This window comes from Misgurnus anguillicaudatus, chromosome 2, assembly GCF_027580225.2.
Source record: "Misgurnus anguillicaudatus chromosome 2, ASM2758022v2, whole genome shotgun sequence".
NCBI lineage: Eukaryota > Metazoa > Chordata > Actinopteri > Cypriniformes > Cobitidae > Misgurnus > Misgurnus anguillicaudatus.
Window position 1 is genome coordinate 52,598,029 of NC_073338.2, and position 22,390 is coordinate 52,620,418.

General features: G+C 37.5%; 1 protein-coding gene across 2 annotated transcripts; it reads right to left on the reverse strand.

The window, feature by feature from the left end:
- Window positions 1–11,977: 11,977 nt before the first annotated feature.
- On the reverse strand, window positions 11,978–21,830 carry LOC129443291 (uncharacterized). 2 transcript variants are annotated; one of them, XM_055203791.2, is made up of 6 exons: window positions 21,728–21,830; window positions 19,187–19,236; window positions 17,042–19,082; window positions 16,371–16,457; window positions 12,909–12,950; window positions 11,978–12,386 (listed from the first exon to the last, which is right to left on the reverse strand). In XM_055203791.2, the coding sequence occupies exons 2-6, from the start codon at window positions 19,202–19,204 to the stop codon at window positions 12,121–12,123; spliced, it is 2,454 nt and encodes an 817-aa protein (XP_055059766.2). In that variant the 5' UTR covers window positions 19,205–19,236; window positions 21,728–21,830; the 3' UTR covers window positions 11,978–12,120. The 2 variants fall into 2 exon arrangements, with proteins under 2 accessions (XP_055059766.2, XP_055059767.2); XM_055203792.2 differs by having other exon boundaries at window positions 17,042–19,079; window positions 21,728–21,827.
- Window positions 21,831–22,390: the final 560 nt, after the last annotated feature.

The following is a 22,390-nucleotide window of genomic DNA, read 5'->3' on the forward strand; positions in this document are numbered from 1 at the left end:
AATCACCTACAAAGCCTTAAATGGTCTAGCGCCCTCGTATATTAAAGAACTACTATCAGAATACAATCCATCACGTAAACTGCGCTCACAAAATTCTGGTTACTTAATTATCCCTAGAATATCAAAAGTGTCTAAAGGTGGTAGATCCTTCTCCTACTTGGCCCCTAAGCTCTGGAATGACTTACCAAAAAATGTTCGAGCATCAGACACAGTCGAGCAATTTAAATCTAAACTTAAGACATTCTTCTTTAACAAAGCATTCACATAGAATGTCCAATAAATGTACTTTTTCCCGCAGTAGTTATTTTGTCTAGATAGAACAAAGCACTCACATACCTCATATGGGTAATATACTATTGCCGCAATAGTTAGCCTGTCTGGAACCGAGCTGACTTAAACCACTATAATGTATGACACTTGCCTTACATGCGAACGGCCCCTACGCTAATAGAACTCTGTTTTTGTCTCCCTGTCTCGTCCTCGACCCCGAGGACAATGAGACAAACAGACCCAGTTCATGTTGCTGTGAAGGTCATCGCACCACTGATCTACTGGCTGTCCTTCAACGTGATGACCAGCCGATACGCGACCAATGACCACCGGCTGAACCAGTTTAATCCGCTTACCCGCTTCCTATCCCTACCGTGTTTATATAAATATATATTAATTTCTCCCAAGGGTTTTTGTCCTTCTAGGAGTTTTTTCCACCGGGTTTTCTCCTAGGGGTTTTTTCGCACAGGGAGAGTCAGCCAACTTTGGATTAACTTAGCACTTTACTGTATACGTTACATTATTAATACGCTAGCTTGTACGGTTTAACCTTAGCCACTATATTCTATTTCTTATATTATCTATTGTTTTTTTGTGTTCTCCTCTACATCTACTCATGTAAAGCTGCTTTGCAACAATTAACAATTATGAAAAGCACTATATAAATAAAATTGAATTGAATATGATGTTTGCAAGTTCTAGCGTCTCCCGCTGATTGACGGGTGGGCGGGGTTTTCAGGGGGAAGTGCCCATAAAAAGAAGTGATACGTATAGAAAACCCCTGAAACGTCAGCTGGACCTGAAATCGAAAAAAACTTTCCGAAACTTGTACGAACCCTGGCGAAGTGCATTCGGCACAGAAATACTCTGTAACACGCCCAACTTTTTTGACACTTTGCCTACGTTTAGCACGAGGAAACAACTCTATAACTGTGTTAATACGTCAGAATGCATGAAATACCATTAAATCACCCCTTTAAAATCTAAATTGCAGCTGGTAAGTCCTTCTTTATCACTAACTTTGTATATTTCTATCGTTACATTACAGTCGTATTCAGTGGCGGAGCCAGAGGGGTGTCCAGGGTGACATGTCACTGGCCACCCCGTGTGCCACCCCAAATTTAATGCGCTACTTTCACTTAATCGCTATGTTTATTTTCGACGTGCGGCAGCGCAGCACATTGTTAAAAACAAACATTATGAATATTAACCCTCCCTGCGGGCGCAAACTCTTTATTTTTCAATCACTGCGCAAAGAGACTTAGTTTACTCTGCTGATTTTTGACATACAGATATGATTTATACATCATTTAAAACGTTAAAGTGTAATTTTTTGTGTGTTTATAAAAACTGAATGTTGTGCTTTTCACAAAATTAAGAAAATATACATAATGCGCGTTTTGTAATCTCTCCACCAGTGACATCTTTTCAAAAACGCGTCAGAAAAATTACTGTAACTTAACGAATACTTTTCATACCATCAGAAGATAAATGTCATATCTACATAATGCTTGGAATCTTTAAAATGATGTAAGTGAAGTCGTACATTGCTAATACTACATGATTTCACCGTATATGCTGGAAGTGTGGTAATTTTCTTGTGGACTGAATAAAGTCTAAGATTGCCAATTCTTTTTACAACAAATCCCAGCACCATGTTTTCATTCTTGACGTGATCTTTATAGGCTACTGTAGGATTGTTAATTCGACTGGATTGCCACATTGAACTTGAAAGCGCGACGCGCATTTCCAATAGTGCGCGTGCACAGCCAGAGCTTAAACGACTGTTTGCGTCTCTTTGGCTTAAACGGACTAATGCTCATATGTCAAAATAGCTGTCTTGGTAATTTTCATACTAAACATTTGGATACTGTACGTCTTAAAAGAATAAACATTTTATTGCATTCGGTCTTAACCTAACCTGTTGAAGTCTCTCTGTCATTAGAGTTAATTAAATATCAAAAGAAAAAAGAAAACGTTTGCATCTTCTGTATCTTCGTAAATAAAGATTAATCGAAACATCCTTTGTGTTGAGCTCTGCTATTTGAAGTAAGTTTAAGGTTTATCATGGAGTTTAGATTTCCTGATCTTTTGCTTCATTAAAGGGATAGTTCACAAAATGAAAATTCTGTCATCATTTACTCACCCTTATGTTGTTCTAAACCTGTATTTTATTTTAATAAACACAAAAGAAGATATTTTGATAAATGATTTTTGGGTGAATCCCTTTAACAGACAGTAAATCAGATGTAAGAAATTCACAGATTAAAAATTCACCCTTATTATTTTTACATCTAATGCGATCAAAAGATTCATTTCTTGATACATGGTTATACGTCATTTTCTTTTATGGACTATGGACCCCCTAAAGTAGCTTTGGCCACCCCCTGGCCACCCCATTAAAAAAATTCTAGTTCCGCCACTGGTCGTATTGTTAAGTGTTGCACCTTTATTAATCGTTTAATGTTTTTAGTAAATTAAAACAGTCAAATATATGTGTTTAGACACGGATGTTACAACAGGACATATCAAGCGATCTCTTCTAACAAAGCAATAGTGAAACGCAGTAACTTAAAAAAGTTAAATGTTTAACTTACCGTGTATACTGCTGTGTCTGTTTTGTCAGATCCAATATTAGTGGTGCTTTTAGTCTCTCTGCAAATCCAGCATCAACTTGTGGCTTCTTTACAAATTAGCAATACTAGTTTTAGTCATGGAACAAATTTAAGTGCTGGTGTTGACATACTGTTTACATCAAGAGTCAGTAACCAACTCTGGTAGAATGAGCATATGGCATAGATTCTATGACGACCTATTTACGCGGATGTTTATATTCATTCCTGCCTGTGTTTTCATATAATACTATATACTAACTGAAGCACGCGTTTGTTTGTTTACTCATTTTAATCTTGACATTAGGAAGTTTTCCCTGAGCAACACGACTCGCTGACAGTGGTTTGCCTTCATCCAGAAACCTCTGAAATAACAAACAATAATCAAATCCTTACAGGCACTGTCATAATGTTTCTGTCTTCATCATAATTAAATACATCCATAAGAACTGGTTTATCATTTAACATTTAAATAAAAACTGCATGTAAACAGAGGTAAAGAAGCTCCAGTCAAGTCCTGAGCTGGTGACGTGACCCTTGTTGGGAAACAAGAGTGCCAATCAGAGCGCAGCTCATTATAATTATTCATGACCTTTATATATATATATATATATATATATATATATATATATATATATATATATATATATATATATATATATATATATATATATATATATATATACAACAGTTCTTTCTGGTTCTCGAATCTGATTGGCTAAGAGCTATGTGATATTGTGCTGATATCGGCACTGTAACCGCTTCACCTTTCGTATCATTCCGCCACCTAGTGAATGGAGGTCCTAAACAGGCTCATCTCGGAATGGAAAAACACAGACGCGCTGTTTGAATCACTCTCCGTGCGTCTCATTAGTTCACTAGCTCATAAATCAGTCTGTGAATCCCCAATCGGAAGTTATTATTCCGTCAAAGATCAGCGCTCTTGGATGTTACGTTACAGTTAATGGGAGAAATGTCTTGTCACATCGTGTGGACGATTAACACTTGGAAAGAGGAATATAAACACTCGTTTTTTTCTGGAGCTATATTTCTTATCAGAACGCGAAAACACCGTGGAACTGCAGGTAAGCCCCGCAGCTTTTAAATGTGGACATTGATCATTTACTTTATCGTGACGTGACTATTTAAACATGTTATGAGATATCGCCACTGATATATTTATAAGCAGCATGCAAAAACATATCTCTGACACTTATAAAAAACCGTTTTTTATATAGTACTGACAAGAACAAAGTTTAATAATAATAATCGAGTGCTCGTATCACGTTAAGAAAAAATGAGAAAGCAATAGTAACGTTATACAAGTAAATATATAACTATAACTAAATATATAATATATATATATATATATATATATATATATATATATATATATATATATATATATATATATATATATATATATAATATATAACTAAATATGAATTAAAAAACAAGTACTAGTTTGATCATGACACCAAATACTGCTGATTTGATCTAATTTTGACGATCATAAACAAACAAGGCCAACATGAGAGCCAGGGAATCCCTTTCAGAGATGTAGCCCAGAGAGGGCGGTGGTCAGCGGGGCGAGTGAACACTGATGTCCGCTCATGCTTTGGTTCTCATTCGTACCGAATCTCACTAAGCAAACGTTCAAACAGGCGCTATCTTTACTAATCGACTGTAGATTTAAATATAATACATATACATTCTCGACTGAACTAATCTTAAAACTACACTTTGTGACCAAGAAACGGTAATATAAAGTAACGGATTTTCCGTCCATTGAGTTGTTATGAGCTTCAAAGCAGCCGAAAGTTTTACCTGTCATTCTGCCCGCCCTCAAATCAATGGCGGAAGAAGTAGTTCTCAAACAAAGAGGATTTTATTATTACTCCGTTGTTGTTTTCTAGTTTTCGTTTTTGAAACGTGTGCAGTAGATATGTTGTATAATAGCTCTTTCTCTCGAGGAGGAGTGTGCTATAGCTGTATATCATCACGGCTGTGATTGCCTTCTATGGGCTCGTGCCTCTGGCCTAATCACAGCCGTGATGATATAGACCTATATCACACTCCTACTCGAGCGATATTGCTTAAATATATATATATATATAGACATCTACACAAAATTACAGTTTTACAAATATCTGTTTTGATAAGAATTCACGCAGGTAGGCTCTATAATCTGTTATGTCTTAAGTAAATGTTTGGTTAACTGTTGGTTAAAAATATCTGATGTGTAACATTATATTAGATCACTTAGATTTTAAGCAGTCTGTCTCAATGTCAATCAAACAAAAGGAAAAAAAGTTGAACATACATTGATGATGTTTTTGCTTTGTGTGTGCTAAATCTATTAGTTTTACCAGTGATTTTAAGGTATTGATGTGGTAATATAATGTATGGATGTGGAAATGTTTGTGGTAATTTGACTCTTTCAACTTCAAACCCGTGTAGTTCTGTCATATTTTGTTATATTTCAACAAATCATGCATTGTTCTATGTTTTAATAGAGAATGTCAAAATATGACCAACTATTTTTAAAAAATTTGCTAATTCCGACTCAACTTGCCAGCACAGGTCACAAATGATGCAGCAGCAAACAAAAATGGAGAAAGAAAAATCTTCTGAAAGGAAAATTCATATACAAAACAATGGCTGGTGATTCTGTTAAAATGTAAACAGGCTGTTGTTAACATACATTTGCATAAAGCATCTATATATGTATATATGATTAGAATATTAAAAACCTGAAAAGTGTTAAATTAGGGTAAATTTAGAATGGATAAAAATGTGCGATTAATTTGCGATTAATCGCAGTTAACTCATGAAATCATGCGATTAATCTAGATTAATTTTTTTAATCTATTGACAGCCCTAATATATATATATATACCATTTTATTCTGAGGGCAAATCCCAGGGTTGTAAATGGAAATGTAAAACTGTCTCTGGATCATTTTTACACTTAAAAAAGCCACATAGCTTATATTTAGATATCAAAGAACAATGTAACGTATTGTTTCAATCCATTCTTGGTCACCTTTAAGTCTGTGTCATTAATGTTAATCAAACAACGAAAGACACAGAGAAAATCACTTCTGTAGCTCGAAAAAATAATAATTATATTTCATTTATACAATGAAGATGTTATTAGTCAGTTGATTTGATTTCTGTAACTAATACTTATTTCAGACCTTACTTAATGTGCAACTTTGTTCTTTTTTTATAAATGTTTGTAATTTCTTTATTTGTTATTAAATTTTCCTACCCTTTTTTTGCTGATCCTAAAAATAATCAGATCCGTGACTAAAAACCATAATGTGATTATGAACCGTGAGTTTTGTGATCCGTCACAGCCTTAGCGTTAAGACACTTTTCTTAAATCAACTGATAGGAAAAATTTATACCAAATGGAAATCTCACTTCTAAAGGAACAGTTTGTAAGAAATGTATATCAATTAATCATAAAATGGCTCTGATATGTCACTAGACATTAAGAAATCATTTTCATTTCAAATATTTATATCAATGACAACAGTAGTCTGGCCAGGATATTGTCATTTAAAAAGTGGAGTTGCAGCCCTTAACTGATGTTTATGTTGTCATGTTGTGTATTGGCCACCAGTTGTGTGATTGCAGTACCAGTTTTAGCCACAATCCAACATACTGTTCCTTTAACTATCTGTAGAAATTTACCTGTCTTGGAGACTTTTGTATAAACCTCCTATCTCTAAGAGATGTGGAGATCTTCAGTGGATGTTAATTCACTGCATTATTGCTTCAAATATGTTTGTTGCAAAGGTGAATGTGAATATTACACCCAATTGTCCATTTTGCAATGCTTTAGATACAGTTTTTCAAATGTTTTGTGACTGCTTCAGACTGGTACCCATTTTTGTAGTATTACTGTGCGTTCACACCAGCCGCAGAAGAGGCGGCAAATACGCGTCTACCACGTCTAGTTTGCCGCTTGAACATAGGAGAAACATAATTTTTTATTTCAAGAGCTTATTTACACTCTAAACAAGAGAAATGTGTTCTTGCTAATTTCGTAGTTGGTCAAGATAAATTAGCAATTCTGAAAACAAATAAGAATGCAGGGAAAGATATCCGTGTAGTTTCCTTATTTAGGCTTTTTTATTGGAATCACAAATTGCTATTGAATTTACATATTATAAGCATATTGATAATTTGTTCTTCTTTAATTGAAGATGGGGTGTTAAAGAAGTATTGGTTGTAGATGACTCTGGAGAGTTGATTTTGAATTGGTTATGTTTGGTTTGGATTTAATCTACCTGGTAAGGTAGATTAAAAGGTGACTTAAGTAAAAAAAAATCCTCCCTCTCTTTTGCTCGCTGTACCTGTGAGAGAGAGATAAAGCAGTGTGTGTCAATGGCTGTTTGTCAAACTATATGTGTGTGGTTTATGATGAGTTTTTAATCAGGACAGGTGACAGAATCTGAGCTGGTGAAGTCTTCACTAAAACATAACATATGGAGAGATAAAGAAAATACTAAGACAGAGAGAGAGAGAGAGAGAGAGAAAGAGAGAGAAAGAGAGAGAAAAAAAGTATCATAGTACAATAATTTGAGTACCATATTAAAGTATTATAGTTAACAGTGTAAGAGGAGCTAATAATGATGATTGTTTGGTTCGAATCTTTTGTGAAACACGAAAGTCGTAGTCGGGGTACAGGAAGATATAATGATGAGTCTCTCAGCAAACAGCTCTCATAATGAAATGGCAGATGGAGAATTTATCATCCAAAAAACTCAAGGTCAAACTCAAAAGATCTGATGAGTGTTTGTGTGTTGGAGCTCATTTCCTTTCATCTGCAGTCTGTGACACAAACACACTTCAGTCTGTACACTGACAAACAAACACTTCAGACTGACGCAGTGATGCTTATGAACCATTACAGACACAAATATAAAGATCTCTTTCTCATCCACACGATCAGTTCTGATGAAGCTCCTGATGGTCATTTTAAAAATAAAGCCTTAACGCCCAAAGTTTGTGATCCGATCACCCGAGACAGATGTTATTATCAGATATAAGCGTGCGGTCAAAGTATCATAATGAAATGTTTCTTATTACAGAACACATACATGAAATACATCCTAAACATCAGTGCTTTAGCTCTCTCTCGTTTCTTCAGATGTGCTGCTGGCTGTCTGTTCATAGCAGATAATTATAGCCATTTAAAGCAGTTTTTCACATTGAAGAGAAGCGTTTGTGTGTCCTGTCATGTAAGAGTTGTGTTGATAGCTGGCCTTTATATTCACGAGCACTTCGTCGTCTGCAGAACACAAGCTGTAATTTCATGTGAGCGCTGAATGAGGCCGTTGCATTTGTTAGTGTTAAACAACAGCTGCGTTGTTGGGTCAGCGTTCTGAAAATGCGGTTGCTTTTTCAAAGACTCGGAGCCGCAGAAGTCTATAAGAGAGCAGATGGCTCATACGAACCAACGTACTGAAGCGTGAGGACTCCAGACAGAGCAGAAATCACAGATGCCAATAATTCTGTCCTTAACAGGGTATACAGTACATTAATCAGAGCGTGCATTCGTCCTCACACTGCCTCGTGCCATCATGCATACTATAATCTAGAAATATCATTTCATGACACATTATAATATTGTGATTCTTTATATTTAAAGCGTCCATTCCAAATGTGCATATGAGGACACTTTTCTTTTAAATGCCATGTCAGCTTCTGTGGCTATGCGTTTATGGCGAGAGTAAACAACATTGATTTCCAAATAATTTTGTAATGATCAAGTGTGCTACAACAGTCAGTAAACCTGAAAACACACAAACTGGGATGGCAACATCTCTGTGTATTGAATAGAAATGATTAAAGGCGGAGTCCACGATATTTGAAAAACGCTTTGCAAAAGGAGACGGGCCGACTACTAACACACTTATAGCCAATCAGCAGTAAGGAGCGTGTCTACTAACCGACATCCTTGCCGGGTTGCGTATAGGGGCGGGTCTATCAACAGAAGGTCCAGATTCTATTGGGGTAGGGGCGTGTTTGTTTAGGTGATTTCAAATATCAACATTGGCTTTCAAACATCGTGGACTCCGCCTTTAAATGTTTGAATAACTGATCTGAAGGGTTTCATTTGAGCCGTGGTCATCGTGAGATCATATTTAAGCAATATTGCTCGAGTAGGAGTGTGATATAGCTCTATATCATCACGGCTGTGATTAGGCCAGAGGCACGAGGCCGTAGGAGGCAATCACAGCCGTGATGATATAGAGCTATATCACACTCCTACTCGAGCAATATTGCTTTTATACAACAGTTCGAAAGCACACGTTTAAAAAACGAAAACTAGAAAACAACAACGGAGTTATTTTAAAAGCCTCTTTGTTTGAGAACTACTACTTCTGCCACGGATTTGAGGGCGGCCAGAATGACAGGAAACACTTTCGGCTGCTTTGAATCTTATAACTCAATGGACGGATAGGCGTTTCTTTATATTAACGTTTCTTGGTCACAAAGTGTAGTTTTAAGATTATATTTAAATCTGCAGTCGATTAGTAAAGATAGCGCCTGTTTGAACGTTTGCTTAGTGAGATTCGGTACGAATGAGAACCAAAGCATGAGCGGACATCAGTGTTCACTCGCCCCGCTGACCACCGCCCTCTCTGGGCTACATTTCTGACAGGGATTCCCTGGCTCTGATATTCGCCTTGTTTGTTTTTGATGGTCAAAATGAGATCAAATCAGCAGTATTTGGTGTCATGATAAAACTATTACTTGTTTTTTTATTCATATTTAGGGTCTTTTGGGTTGTTATTGTTTTGACGCGAGGTAAAAGTTAATAAAACTATACTTATATAATGTTACTATTGGTTTCCCATTTACTCTTAACACGATACGAGCACTCGATTATTATTATTAGACTTTGTTCTTGTCAGTACTATATAAAACTGTTTTTTATAAGTGTCAGAGAGATGTTTTTGCATGCTGCTTATAAATATATCAGTGGCGATATCTCATAACATGTTTTAATAGTCATGTCTAGATAAAATAAATGATCAATGTCCACATTTAAAAGCTGCGGTGCTTACCTGCAGTTCCACGGTGTTTTCGCGTTCTGATAAGAGATAATAGGTCCTGAAAAAAACGAGTGTTTATATTCCTCTTTCCAAGTGTTTATCGTCCACACGATGTGACAAGACATTAATCCCATTATCTTTAACGTAACATCCAAGAGTGATGATCTTTGACGGAATAATAACTTCTGATTGGGGATTGGGGTTTCTCTGCAGAGTTTTGCCCCAACCCTAATCAAACACATCTCATCCAGACCATCAAGGTCCTCCTAGGCAGACTTAAAACTTCCAGGCAGGTGTGTTGAGGGACGTTTCTGCTAAACTCTGCAGGACTAGGTTTGGACACCCCTGCTGTACTCTGCATATAGCATTTACATTTAATTCAGGTCATTTTCCTTACTGGCCCCCTTAAAGTCCAGACTTCAACCCAAACCAACTAATAAATGACAAATATCATTACTGATGATGATCTGAGGAAATATATTAACACTATGGCAGAGAGATGTGCTGCTGTCATTGCTGCAAAACACGGACATTACGTTTTTTTTTTTTTACAATAATGTTGTCTTTAGTACATCTCCTACGTGGCAAAACCAGGTCGAGCGCAAATAACTTGGGAATTTTCAAACAGAGGTGGAAAGGCAAACGGTTTGTAGCTTTAACTTTTAAAAAGAACTCAATAGCAATTCAGATAATGACCACAAAAGCAGCGTGTTTATGTTGTTACTGCTGAAACAGACCAGAAGCTTTCTTTGAATGAAAGTCAATAGAGGAGAGGCTTCAGTAAGCTTGAAAAAACACTTTTGTGAGGAAATGCCGCATTACTTCATGAATCAATGTTAATCTTCCACATTTTACACTAAACAATACTTTTGTTGGAAACTGTATTTAGATTTTACTGTGATTAAAATGAGATTCATAGGAGAAGGCAGCGTAAGGAATGTCACGACTGCATTTACCGTCTATATTACTTTATTTTTTCACTGGCTTTAGGGTTTCTCCAATTGAAAAAGGACTTGAATTTTAATGAATATGATAGTCATATGAGACCCTGATACATAAGGGAACATTTTTGAAATGTAGATTTATACATCAGCTGAATAAATCATCTTTCCATTGATGTATTGGATAGGACTGGTTAGGATAGGGCAATATTTGACCAAGATGCAACTATTTTTGGAAAATCTGGAATCCAAATATTGAGAATATCGCCTTTAAAGTTAGCAAGACATAACTAATGATATTTCGGTATATTTACAGGAAGTTTTTTTCATCAAAAATATTTAGAATTTTGACCCATACAATGAAATGTTGGCTATTGATAGAAATATACCTGTGCTACTCATGACCGGTTATATGATTCAGGGTAACTGTTGATAATGATTTCATATCACTTCATAGAGATGGGTTCTCTCTATAGCTTCCAGATTTATGAACAGATTAAAGAGTCATGTTAAATGGTGGCAAAAAATTGTAAAATAATAAACAGTTTTTGCGTGACTCCCCTCAAGACGACGTCTTCATTGCCCAATGTGCAGAATACAAAAGAGAAAAGCCACTTTTGTTCCAACAGTCGTGTATTTGTTCAATCTTTAAACATCCTTGACTCATTTATCGATAAACTGTGCCTTTCCATTATACTTCAATAGTGTTGCACACAGACATATTTATTGACTCTTTATGTATTGTTTTAAAGTGTTGAAATGAAAATGTAAACAGTAACAGACTAATGTAATACTCTGAACGCCCGCCACTGATGTCACTGATAATTATTGATTGGCCGAGGGGTCGCTCGTGGTCTCAGTTGGTGTTACGTTTTTTACAATGGTAGATCACCCAAGGTTGGGATCTCCCGAACTGGTTTATCTTTGATCAGCTGTCTTTGATTAGGGTTAAAGCTTAACTTTGTATGACAGTGGCCCTCCCAGACGTGATATGCCCACCCCTGGTTTATAGGGTATGTGATTTTGACTGAAAAATTTTATTTTTTCCCATCACAGTAACAGTGGAAATAACACCAAACTTCTGAAATGTGTTAAAAAAAATGTATTTTGTAAATTGGTATAAAAGCAATGCTTTAACAAAGTCATTGAAAGCATAATGAAGAAAAAAAAACATTCCTTAACCAGCTTGCGGATTCACTGGGGCAACAACAACAACAAAAACTCAAATTTGGCCCAGATCAAATGGAAGAAGACACTGATCTTGCCATGAACTTTGCTTTTTCAACATTAATCCTCGGTTCCGTACAAAATCTCTTATGTTTTGTACCGTTCGTTCTCTTAGAAAAGGGTCCTCCGCACGCTTACAATGTTCGCACTCGGCCTTTGTTGCGAGGGCTCCCTTGGAAATGTGGCTATGAAAATGCTTCATGACAGCATTCACTTCATTTGCGCTCCATGGCCTTTTTACGATTCTCCTTGATTTAGCCTCTATAAATAAAAAAAAGATCAAATTTACTTTATAAACATTTTCTCGCAATAACCATTAGAGTTTCCTGATGAAAATGCCTCAACTTCTTGTCGGCTAGCAGCAAATGCATTTGAAAGCTGAAAAAACTAAGTCACACTTTTTACACTGTCATATTAACTAAATGCTGCCACAATGTCTTTCTTTTAGAAAAATCACTGCATAAGATTATTGCAAAAACATGGATAAGATTATCATTCATTTATCAGTAAACTAAATGGTTTTTACAAACAGCTCAGCTCTTCAGAAAACAAAAAACCTAAAAACAAAACTCCAACACTCTCTGTGCTTACAGCTCCAAAGAAAGGTCTTTATACACGGACTTCCTCTCATTTCTCTTTATTATTCTGAGAGAAAAAACACAACCAATCTGACCATCTGAAATCTCAACAGGTTAGGGCACCAGAGACGAGTTTGCTTCTGTGTGCTGATCAGCATGAAGAGGTTCACATTTCCACACATACATACAGTAAAAAAACACAAACCTGTGGAGCTTTCAGCCTCATCCGGGGGCATTTTTCTTTTCCCTATAAAACAAAAATCAAATTAAATCTACTCCACCTTCTCTGCCAACATTCTGACGAATGTGTGGACGAACACAACTTTCTGATTAAATATCCTTTAATATAACAAAAAATATACAAACAATATATGATCTTAAATATAACGAAAGCGGTAAATAGAACTGTGCGACTCAGCTGTATTCCAAAGAGGGCACTACCCGCCGCCATCTTTACAGTCTCCAAATTCTTAGAACGTTTTCACATTAGCACTTTTGGTGCGCACCCGGGTTCGATTGGCGTCAGAGTTTGGTACATTTGTATGATGTGAACGCTGTCTTCCGAACTCGGGTGCGCACCCGCAAAACGAACTCGAGTCCGCTTAAAAAGGGTGGTCTGGGGTCCGTTTCATGTGAACTCCAGAACGGTTCGCTGCTGATGTGAGCGCAATTGTACCAAATCGCGGAAGTGAACCGCTGTTAATTACGCATCATGTGGAATGTCCTCACTGATAACAGCTGTGTGTGTGTGTGTGTGTGTGTGTGTGTGTGCGTGCGTGTGTGCACTTACCTAGACAACAAAATCCATAGAATGCTTGCTTGACTTTTGTTCTTATTTTTTTAAACCTTTGGTTTTGTTTTCAAAGAAATAACAGAGAAACGCACTTGCGTCTGTCTGCCGCAAACATACTAAAGTCATTTTGACGACAACGGGCTGTCCCGGAGGCATTCAGAAATCATCTCCCTGCTTGCAGTTCGTCAATCACGCTTGTCGTCTTCTCGTTTACTGCGGTTGCCAAGCAACATGAGTACGCGCCGGCTGCAGTTTGATGATGCAAGTGTACCGCGGTTCATATGCAAAAATTATGTGTGAACACAGTCCATGGGGGAGCAATCGAACTCGGGTTCGGACCAGGCAATAGCACCAAATGTGAAACCGCCCTTAAAGAGACAGTACACAATTTTAACGCATTATATATTTTCAATGTAAACATACAGAATATTTGTCTAAATGTTCTAAATGATATACATAAATTAAGTTTACATGTTAAAGCTCCCATTCTTTCTGTGTTTTTGAAGCTTTGATTGTGTTTACTGTCTGCAATATGTGTTCATGTTTCACATGTAAAAAACGCTGTATTTTTAACACAATGTACTTATCTGTATAGCGCTGTTTTCACTGCCCTAAAAACGGCTGATTTCTTCCTTTTTATATGAAGTCCCTCGTTAAGAAATACGTATCGAGTTCAGATTGTGTAGTTTGTTGTAATTCAATAGTAGCTTAGCTGGTGACAGACGTATTCCTGTTGGCGGAGTTTAGTCAAAAACCTGTTCTATTGACTTCATTAAAGCAAGAAGTAGAGGACTGTAGTCCAAACCGACCATTCGCTGTAGGCTTTGAAAGGAGAATTCTGTTAAAGAAAATATATGGCCTAGCACTGAACCTTTAGCTTTATCATTTTACAATTACAGGTATTATTTATGCTATTATAGTACACACTAACTAGGGTTTAAAAAATAGGATCAGGAAGAACGTGACCTAACAAAAATATTAAAAGGCTGAATCTAAAGCAAAATAGGCTCCTACATTATGTGATATATTAGAGTCTTACGTGTAAAATAACCCAAGCGAGTGACCCAACAGACGCTATTACTTCCGAATTTGTCCACGACACTGTTGTTATGTGGTTTCTACGTTAATAAAGGCGGTAACAAAGGATAACATGTATATCAATGTCATTGACAGGTGACTGCACTGCCCCGTGTCACTGTTTTTCTCATAATTTACAAGTAGTGGAAAACATTAGAGATATTATTAGTAATGAGCTGGACAAAACATATAACACTGGATTAGTGGTTTTGGGATATTTTACTATCTTTAGATATATTTACTATTTTGAATATCTTACAAATTTTAATAATCTGTGTGTCATGGGCTTTTTATATCTATAATTGTATATTATATTTTGGGGGTGAAACGATTCATCGATTCAAAAAATTCCTTGAGGCAAAAATTCTGCCTCGAAGCCTCGTTAAATTCCTATGACGCCCACTACACGTGCCGAGATCTGATTCACACGGACCGTTGTTCAATGTTCAGGAAGCACATCATAGCGTGTGGTACATTTTGAATTTAGTTGGCGCGATGGGGGAGCGAATATGTCCATAAACGGCAGAGAGAGAATGTCTAAAGTTTGGGATCATTACATTCAGCATCTGAACAAGCGTCGATGAAACAAGGTAACATAGCTTCCGCTGATTTTAATCCCATACTGTATTTGTAGCGATGTCGTTATGCGGTTTGACTAGATATGATGTTTAGCTTTGATGTTTTTAAGTAGTAAACGTATTCACGTTCAGAATTGCAGGACAGATTAAAAAAGAACCCCTTCACACACACACGCGTGCACTTTACAGGTGTGTGTACCAAAAAACGGCACCACAGTGCAATCATATATGGGCAACTTGTAATCTGACATATTTTGTTCAATAATAATAATCTCTGTCTTATTGGAGTTTAGCATAAGGAAATTATTCTCTCTCACGCGAGAGACCGATCGCGCGATGCATCAAATATGCTTAAACTTTTATGTAGCCACGCAACAATAATTTCAGCTGCATGCATTCACTGTATACAGCGGGACATGATGTTGTGATTTTTCGAACGGATTCTTAACCTAAAATGCACCGCAATGCAAGTGATGCAAACCAAATGCAGCGTTCTATTGAAAATGAATGTATGTATTTCTGCAGTACCAAAATGCAATGAAGCAACTGAACGTCTGAGTGGGGTGTCACTCTTCCTCACGCACAGAACGCGTGCACACGCACAAACACAAGTGCACGTGCGCGCATACACACAGGTTGTTACCATAGCAAATATGCTCACCCCAGAAATTATATATTATATGTTAGCAGCCTAATGGTAAATGCTGCAGGTGTAGAAATGTACATAAACCAGATATTTACTTTGATGTCAGGGCTAGATTACAGCATGAAACCTGTTGTGCATATTAATAAATTAAAGTGCTTAATTGTTGGCACTGGCACTTAAAAACACTAAATGGGTAAAATTTGAAATAAATAGGCTTATTTTTTGGGGCCAAATACCTCTGTTTTTTTTTTTTTAGAAATAAAAGCCAAATGCTTGAACATTTTACAGCCACGTCATTTTCGTTATGCACTATTTGTTTTGGTTGTTTAAAAACACACACAACGTTTTTATCCGATTACTCGATTAATCGATCGATTCAGTGCTAGATTAATCGATTACAAAAAGAATCGATAGCTGCAGCCCTAATTATATCTATATCTGTCTTTACACGAAGCAGAACAGCATCAAAACATTGTGACTGAACAAATCACAGTTATAAAAATTACACTGACAGTCAAAAAAGCATCTTTAAGTCTACTGCAGAAAGTTGAATTAAACACATAATGTACATACCCCTTAATCCAATGACAGGTTCTGACTCTTCTTCATCATCATCATCATCACTTGTCTCTTCCTCACCTAATTCCACATCAATTTCAGCTGTAGAAAAACATATTTGACACACACATGCACAAAGTCAGCATATACATAAAGTTCTTGTAGTAGCTTTATGTAAAGACAGGTTAGGTGAGGTTGAAGATAACTTTTAAAATATCACTCGTAGAAAAGAAAATTCTTTTCTACGAGTGATATTTTAAAAGCTTTCTTCAATGGTTTCTCTAGTACTACCTATGACAGGTCTGCTGTGAGTTTCATCAGGACCACATCCTCATGAAAGAAGAATCTATTCATTGGCTATCTGTTCTTTACAAGATTTTATAAAAACTGTAAACTGCATTAAGTCAAAAGTTGTGGTTTATTTATAATCTAACACATCTATGACCGCTGCTGTACTCAGTGATTCTGTGTATTACTGCACACAGCGATGTAAACACATGTCAAAGATTCAGTTACCGTTCACAGTCGATCAGGGACTTTTTATCCAGCGGAAGAAAGACTTTTAGTGACTTTACTTCATGAAAGTTGTATTGATGCAGATTTTTTTTTGCTTCAATATTTGTATTACCAATATTTTAAAAGAAGTGTTATTGTAACTTCAATATTAATAAAAATGATGTACATGCCTTCAATTTGAATTTCTTCAAGAGATTTCCCTTGGAAAGTTGCAAACGTTCCTTCCTTCATTGCTAGAAGCAGCTTTGAGAGTTTTGCAAGTTCAACAGTTGCATCTGGCAACCAAAAAAACTCTCTATGGACCTGAATGTCAAGGCCCAAAATATTGGCGAGTTGATACAGCTCATTATCCCTAAGATTAAGAATCACTGAGATCGTTGCCACCTGCTTACGGAGCTGCGGAGACCCCAAATATTTAGGGTTCTGTGCACCACACTGACTTGCAAAAATCCCAAGGCAGTCCTGTCCCTTGAAGACACTGAAGGACGAGGATATCGGTCTTCCAAACACAAAGGGATTGTCCTCGTCCACTTCACATGCATGTCTCTTATCCACGATAAGCTCGATTGCATTGACGAGTTCAGGGTTTAATAAAGCGGAAACTTTTCTTCCTTTCTTGCCCGTTATTTCCACTCGGCTGAAACGCTTGGACATTTTTTGCTCAAAGGTCGAGAGACCTGAGAGAGCGATGTCCTCATGAAGTCTTTTTTTGAAACACTCAAGTGTCATTTTGGAGACATCTCCCGCTCGATCACTGTTAAAGATTACGACTCGAGCAAGCGTCACTTTGGCGAGTTCTGCATACGTCTGCGAGGACTGGAGGTTTTTCAGGTTTTCGAAAGCATCGGCTGATCTCCTCTCTAGGTACTGGTGGAGAAGCTGTACATCACGTATGAATGATGTTGTAGATGGTTTGTTGAACTTTGACTTGCTCGAAACAGCATGAGGAGCACGGCAGATATGTTGTTCCCATTCATTCGAGCAAAGTCTTTTGAACCGCTCGGCCGCTTTTCTCAAAGCGTCGTCCTCTGTCGCGATGGCCCGGCATAGAATAATGTCGGCGATATTGATAAGCGAATGTCCTAGCTTCGTTGCGAGACGTGAGGTCTTACCCGAGTGGCTGTCTTCATAGTAGCCACCGGCAACCTCCTTTATGGCCTCGATGACTTTCAAAAAATTGCTTGGTCTCACAGCTTCTTCAAAATTAAATATGGAGAATTTTCTTCTCATGTTTAACAAAAGTCTACCCATTTCTCGAGCCTGCTGTCCGATGCATTCAGATTTTGCTGGATCGCTTCTGTGTTTGTTGTAAAGACACTGACTCAATTGCAGTATGAGGAAATCATTTCGGACTACAGATGAAACGTCATCGTTCTTCATTTTGGCCAAGATCTTCCACACCTCAGGAGAAATCGCTTGAGAGAACGTCGACTCTGTGATATCGGCCAAAACTAAGACTTTGGCCCTACCGGTCGCTTTCGACTCGGAGGAGGATTTTGAAGGGCATCTCCTCGTGTGACGCCACAGATCTTTGCGAACAAACAGGCCTTTACAGTATATACAATGCACGTATGTCTTGGCGCTCAGCTTTATCTCTGATCTTACTGGTCTTCTCCTAACCTTCAGCGGTCCGCTCTTATTCGCCATAACCTTTTGATTATGTTCATAGTTGCCTTTGTTTCTGAGCTTCTCGAGTAAACGCTTTCTGTCTTTGGAGTGTTTGGGAAGCAGATATGCGGCAGCAATTTCTGGCTCGCTGCTTTGATGCTTTTTAAGGTGACGGGCAATTTTAGACTGAGGTTTCTTGCACACATAACAGTAATTTTTTTTGGTGGAGAAAGTGTCTTTGGGGTTTGGTACAATGTCAATGTCCGAAGACTCTGCGCGTGTTTTTTTTAGACTGTGAAGCATCTCAGTATTGTCTAAGCTATCATCATCATCAGTTATAGGTACATTGTCACGTTTGAGGTCTTGAGCGGATCTGGATTTGTCAATGGTTGAACAGTATGTAGGCTTTGACACAGGCCTCATAGAAGACTCTGAAACAGCTGGCGTGATCTTACAATCCCGTGGATGTTGGGTGTCAATGGAAACACGATCATCATTTGTTGGTTCATAGCCTAAGATAAAGTCATCGGTGAATTCTTCAGAGCTTTCATTAGAGTAAAGTCCATAGTCTTCCTCATCAAAGCTAGCGTCTTCAATATCCTGCTAAAAACAAAAATGACAACCAATTTCTCAATATTATAGCAAAAACCCTCTAGCACAGATTTGATATGCTGCAAACGTTAAAACAGCAAACAAGATGAACGTACCATTCTCATATTATTCATGAAGCAGCTGTTGTGCCAAGATCTTGGACATGCTGAAAACAAAATAAAAATAAATATTGAGCATTATAAAATGGTTAGTTTCAATCCTTGATTCTGATTGGTCAATAGGTGTGCTTTATTCATGATAAAACACTGCTATGACTGCTTCCCCCAATTTAATAATAATCGAGTGCTCGTATCGCGGGAAACCAATAGTAACATTATATAAGTATAGTTTTATTAACTTTTACCTCGCGCCAAAACAATAACAACACAAAAGACACTAAATATGAATAAGAACACAAGTAATAGTTTGATCATGACACCAAATACTGCTGATTTGATCTCAGTTTGACCATCAAAAACAAACAAGGCGAATATCAGAGCAATAAATCCCTGTCAGAGGTGTAGCCCAGAGAGGGCGGTGGTCAGCGGGGCGAGTGAACACTGACATCCGCTCATGCTTTGGTTCTCATTCGTACCGAATCTCACTAAGCAAACGTTCAAACAGACGCTATCTTTACTAATCGACTGTAGATTTAAATATAATAAATATATATTCTCTACTGAACGAATCTTAAAACTACACTTTGTGACCAAGAAATGTTAATATAAAGAAACGCCTATCCGTCCATTGAGTTGTTATGAGATTCAAAGCAGCCGAAAGTTTTACCTGTCATTCTGGCCGCCCTCAAATCCGTGGCGGAAGAAGTAGTTCTCAAACAAAGAGGCTTTTAAAATAACTCCGTTGTTGTTTTCTAGTTTTCGTTTTTCAAACGTGTGCCGTCGAACTGTTGTATAAAAGCAATATCGCTCTCGGCCTTGTTCGTTACAGCCCTAGTGCGGAGAGTGTTAAGCACCGATTTCCCCCCCTACATATTCAACAGGGTTAGCGTTATGGCGTAATAGCACTTTTGGGAGTACTTGAACTCGCCTGAAAAGTCCGCTCCCCTTCTCACTCTCATAATGGGAGAGGGAGGGTGTTACTGCGCCGAGTCCAAGTACTCCCAAAAGTGCCATAAAATATAGTTCCTCTTTTGAATCCGCTTAGAAAAGCGCTACGTTTTGTTTGGTACCACCAAACTTGCTCGTGTGGCTGCTCGTCTTGGATGGGAGAAACGTTGATGTGTTTGGTCGCTTCTGGCTTTGTCTCTGGATGGTGCCATTGAGTGAATGGGGCCAAGCCAAACGCCATCGAAGTGTCGCAGCGCGCTCCAGCGCTTACGCGCACACACACAGATGACAGAGGGATGCATCAACGGTTCTTGGTTGGGGTAATAACATATTTTAGTGTTGAAGATGAGTAGACTATTCCTTTAATATAACTTGAAAAAAATATGTGCGACCAAATCATATTTTGCGCCAGTAACTGAAAAAGTTGGTAGCGCAAGTGCCACCAGTGGAAAAGGTTAGTGTAGTTCCCTGGACTAGAGCTGCACGATTTTGGAAAAATGTTAATCATGGTCTTTTAGTTTTTAAAGACGGTCATGATTCTGAAGAATGGTCCCATTAGTCCCATACACAATCCCATATACAGTCACATAAACTTTTCTGTGAGGGTTAGGCTTAGAGTTGGGTTAGGGGATACAGTTTGTACAGTATTAAAGTCATTACGTCTATGGGATGTTATCATAAAACATGAAAACACAACATGTGGGACTTTCCTGAGATGTTGTTTTTTTACGCTATGCTAATTATTTCTTCTATCCCCACCCCTAAAACTTCACTCTCACTTTTACATTTTGGATTAGTAAACACCATTCTTTTACTTTTGAGTTTTTGAGGACACAGGATGTAAGTTTATGCTGTTGTTGAGCAAATGAAGACTTTGGTTCTAAAACGAGATGACAAAAAAATTGTCAAAATTTGTGATGTATATTATTATGTTATCATTTTTAATTGTTTTTTATTGTGATACTTAGCTGCATTTTTTTATTATGAAGGCCTAAATCAAAACAAACCAAATGCAGTTTGATTATTAATTGGAACGCACAATCAAAAAACGAGATTTGTGCACATATACCGACATGAACACAACCCTTATGAAAATTAACCATGTTTTTATTGTGGTAGAAGTGTAGGAACCATGTTTTTTGTGAATTGATTACTATTAGCAAAATCATACTACTGTCTTAGAAAACCATTATTATTTTGTGGTTACCATGATTTTACTTCATTAACCGCGTTTTATACTGTAGTAAAGCCATGGTTAATTTTCGTGAGGGAAATTAAAAACAAAGGCCAAACGACTTAACTTACACACTCGCACCACGCCGACATATAAGGTTATAGCCATGTTATAACGCAGAATCGGAATCTTAATTAGTAGCGATAACTGGATAATCGTGGAATGCAACAACCCTAGTTTGTAACGTTACCAAACAACAAAAACTCGAAAAGGCGGCGGAAAATTGATGTGAATGAATTGAACACGCGGACTCATCTTTACTCGTCGTCATGCACATGAAATCTTAATGTTGCCTAGCGGAAAGAACCGTTCGACTCATTTAAAAACTAAGCACCGAAATGATAAATTAAACTTACCTTAAACACGCACAGTTTACGAGCTGCACTGACTGAAGCTCAGCTTGTGTCTGTTACGTCAGAGGGCAGCCGATGACTGACATCAAAAGTAGCCAATCGCTGAGCAAGGATTAGGGTTCAACCAATGAATCGAGCACATTGCGTGACTGCAGGGTTTGTGTGTGCTGCTGGAGTTCCGCTTGTTTGTTTGAGATGCAGCTCAGCTCGCCTCGCCTGAAATTGAATGCAGTGAGTGAGGGAGGATCGAGGAGCTTTGAAGTCGGACACCGCAGAGGTCGCGTTGATGTATTTTTATCGCAAATGAAATAGATGCAACTGAAATACCAATAAACGCATTTACATGAAAATGTTTATAGGCAGAATCCACAAATATGAACTGTTCATTACTGGAAAAGGGCATTTATTAAATGTAGGGATGAAATCTAAATGTAATTATTTTTGTTGTGTGAAATAGAAACAGCTCACAGTACAAATAATTCAACATCAATACAAAAAAGGACATTTAGAGTGTGATGACACCAACCGCAAAATCAGGAGAGCCGCATTGCTGCAAAATGTTGATGTTGTAAAACTCCTGCTATTATTTCATTATTTCTTCTATTTCATTGTAAGATGGAAAGGCATGTCTAGTTTAATATGGCACCCGTAATTCGTCGTATAATT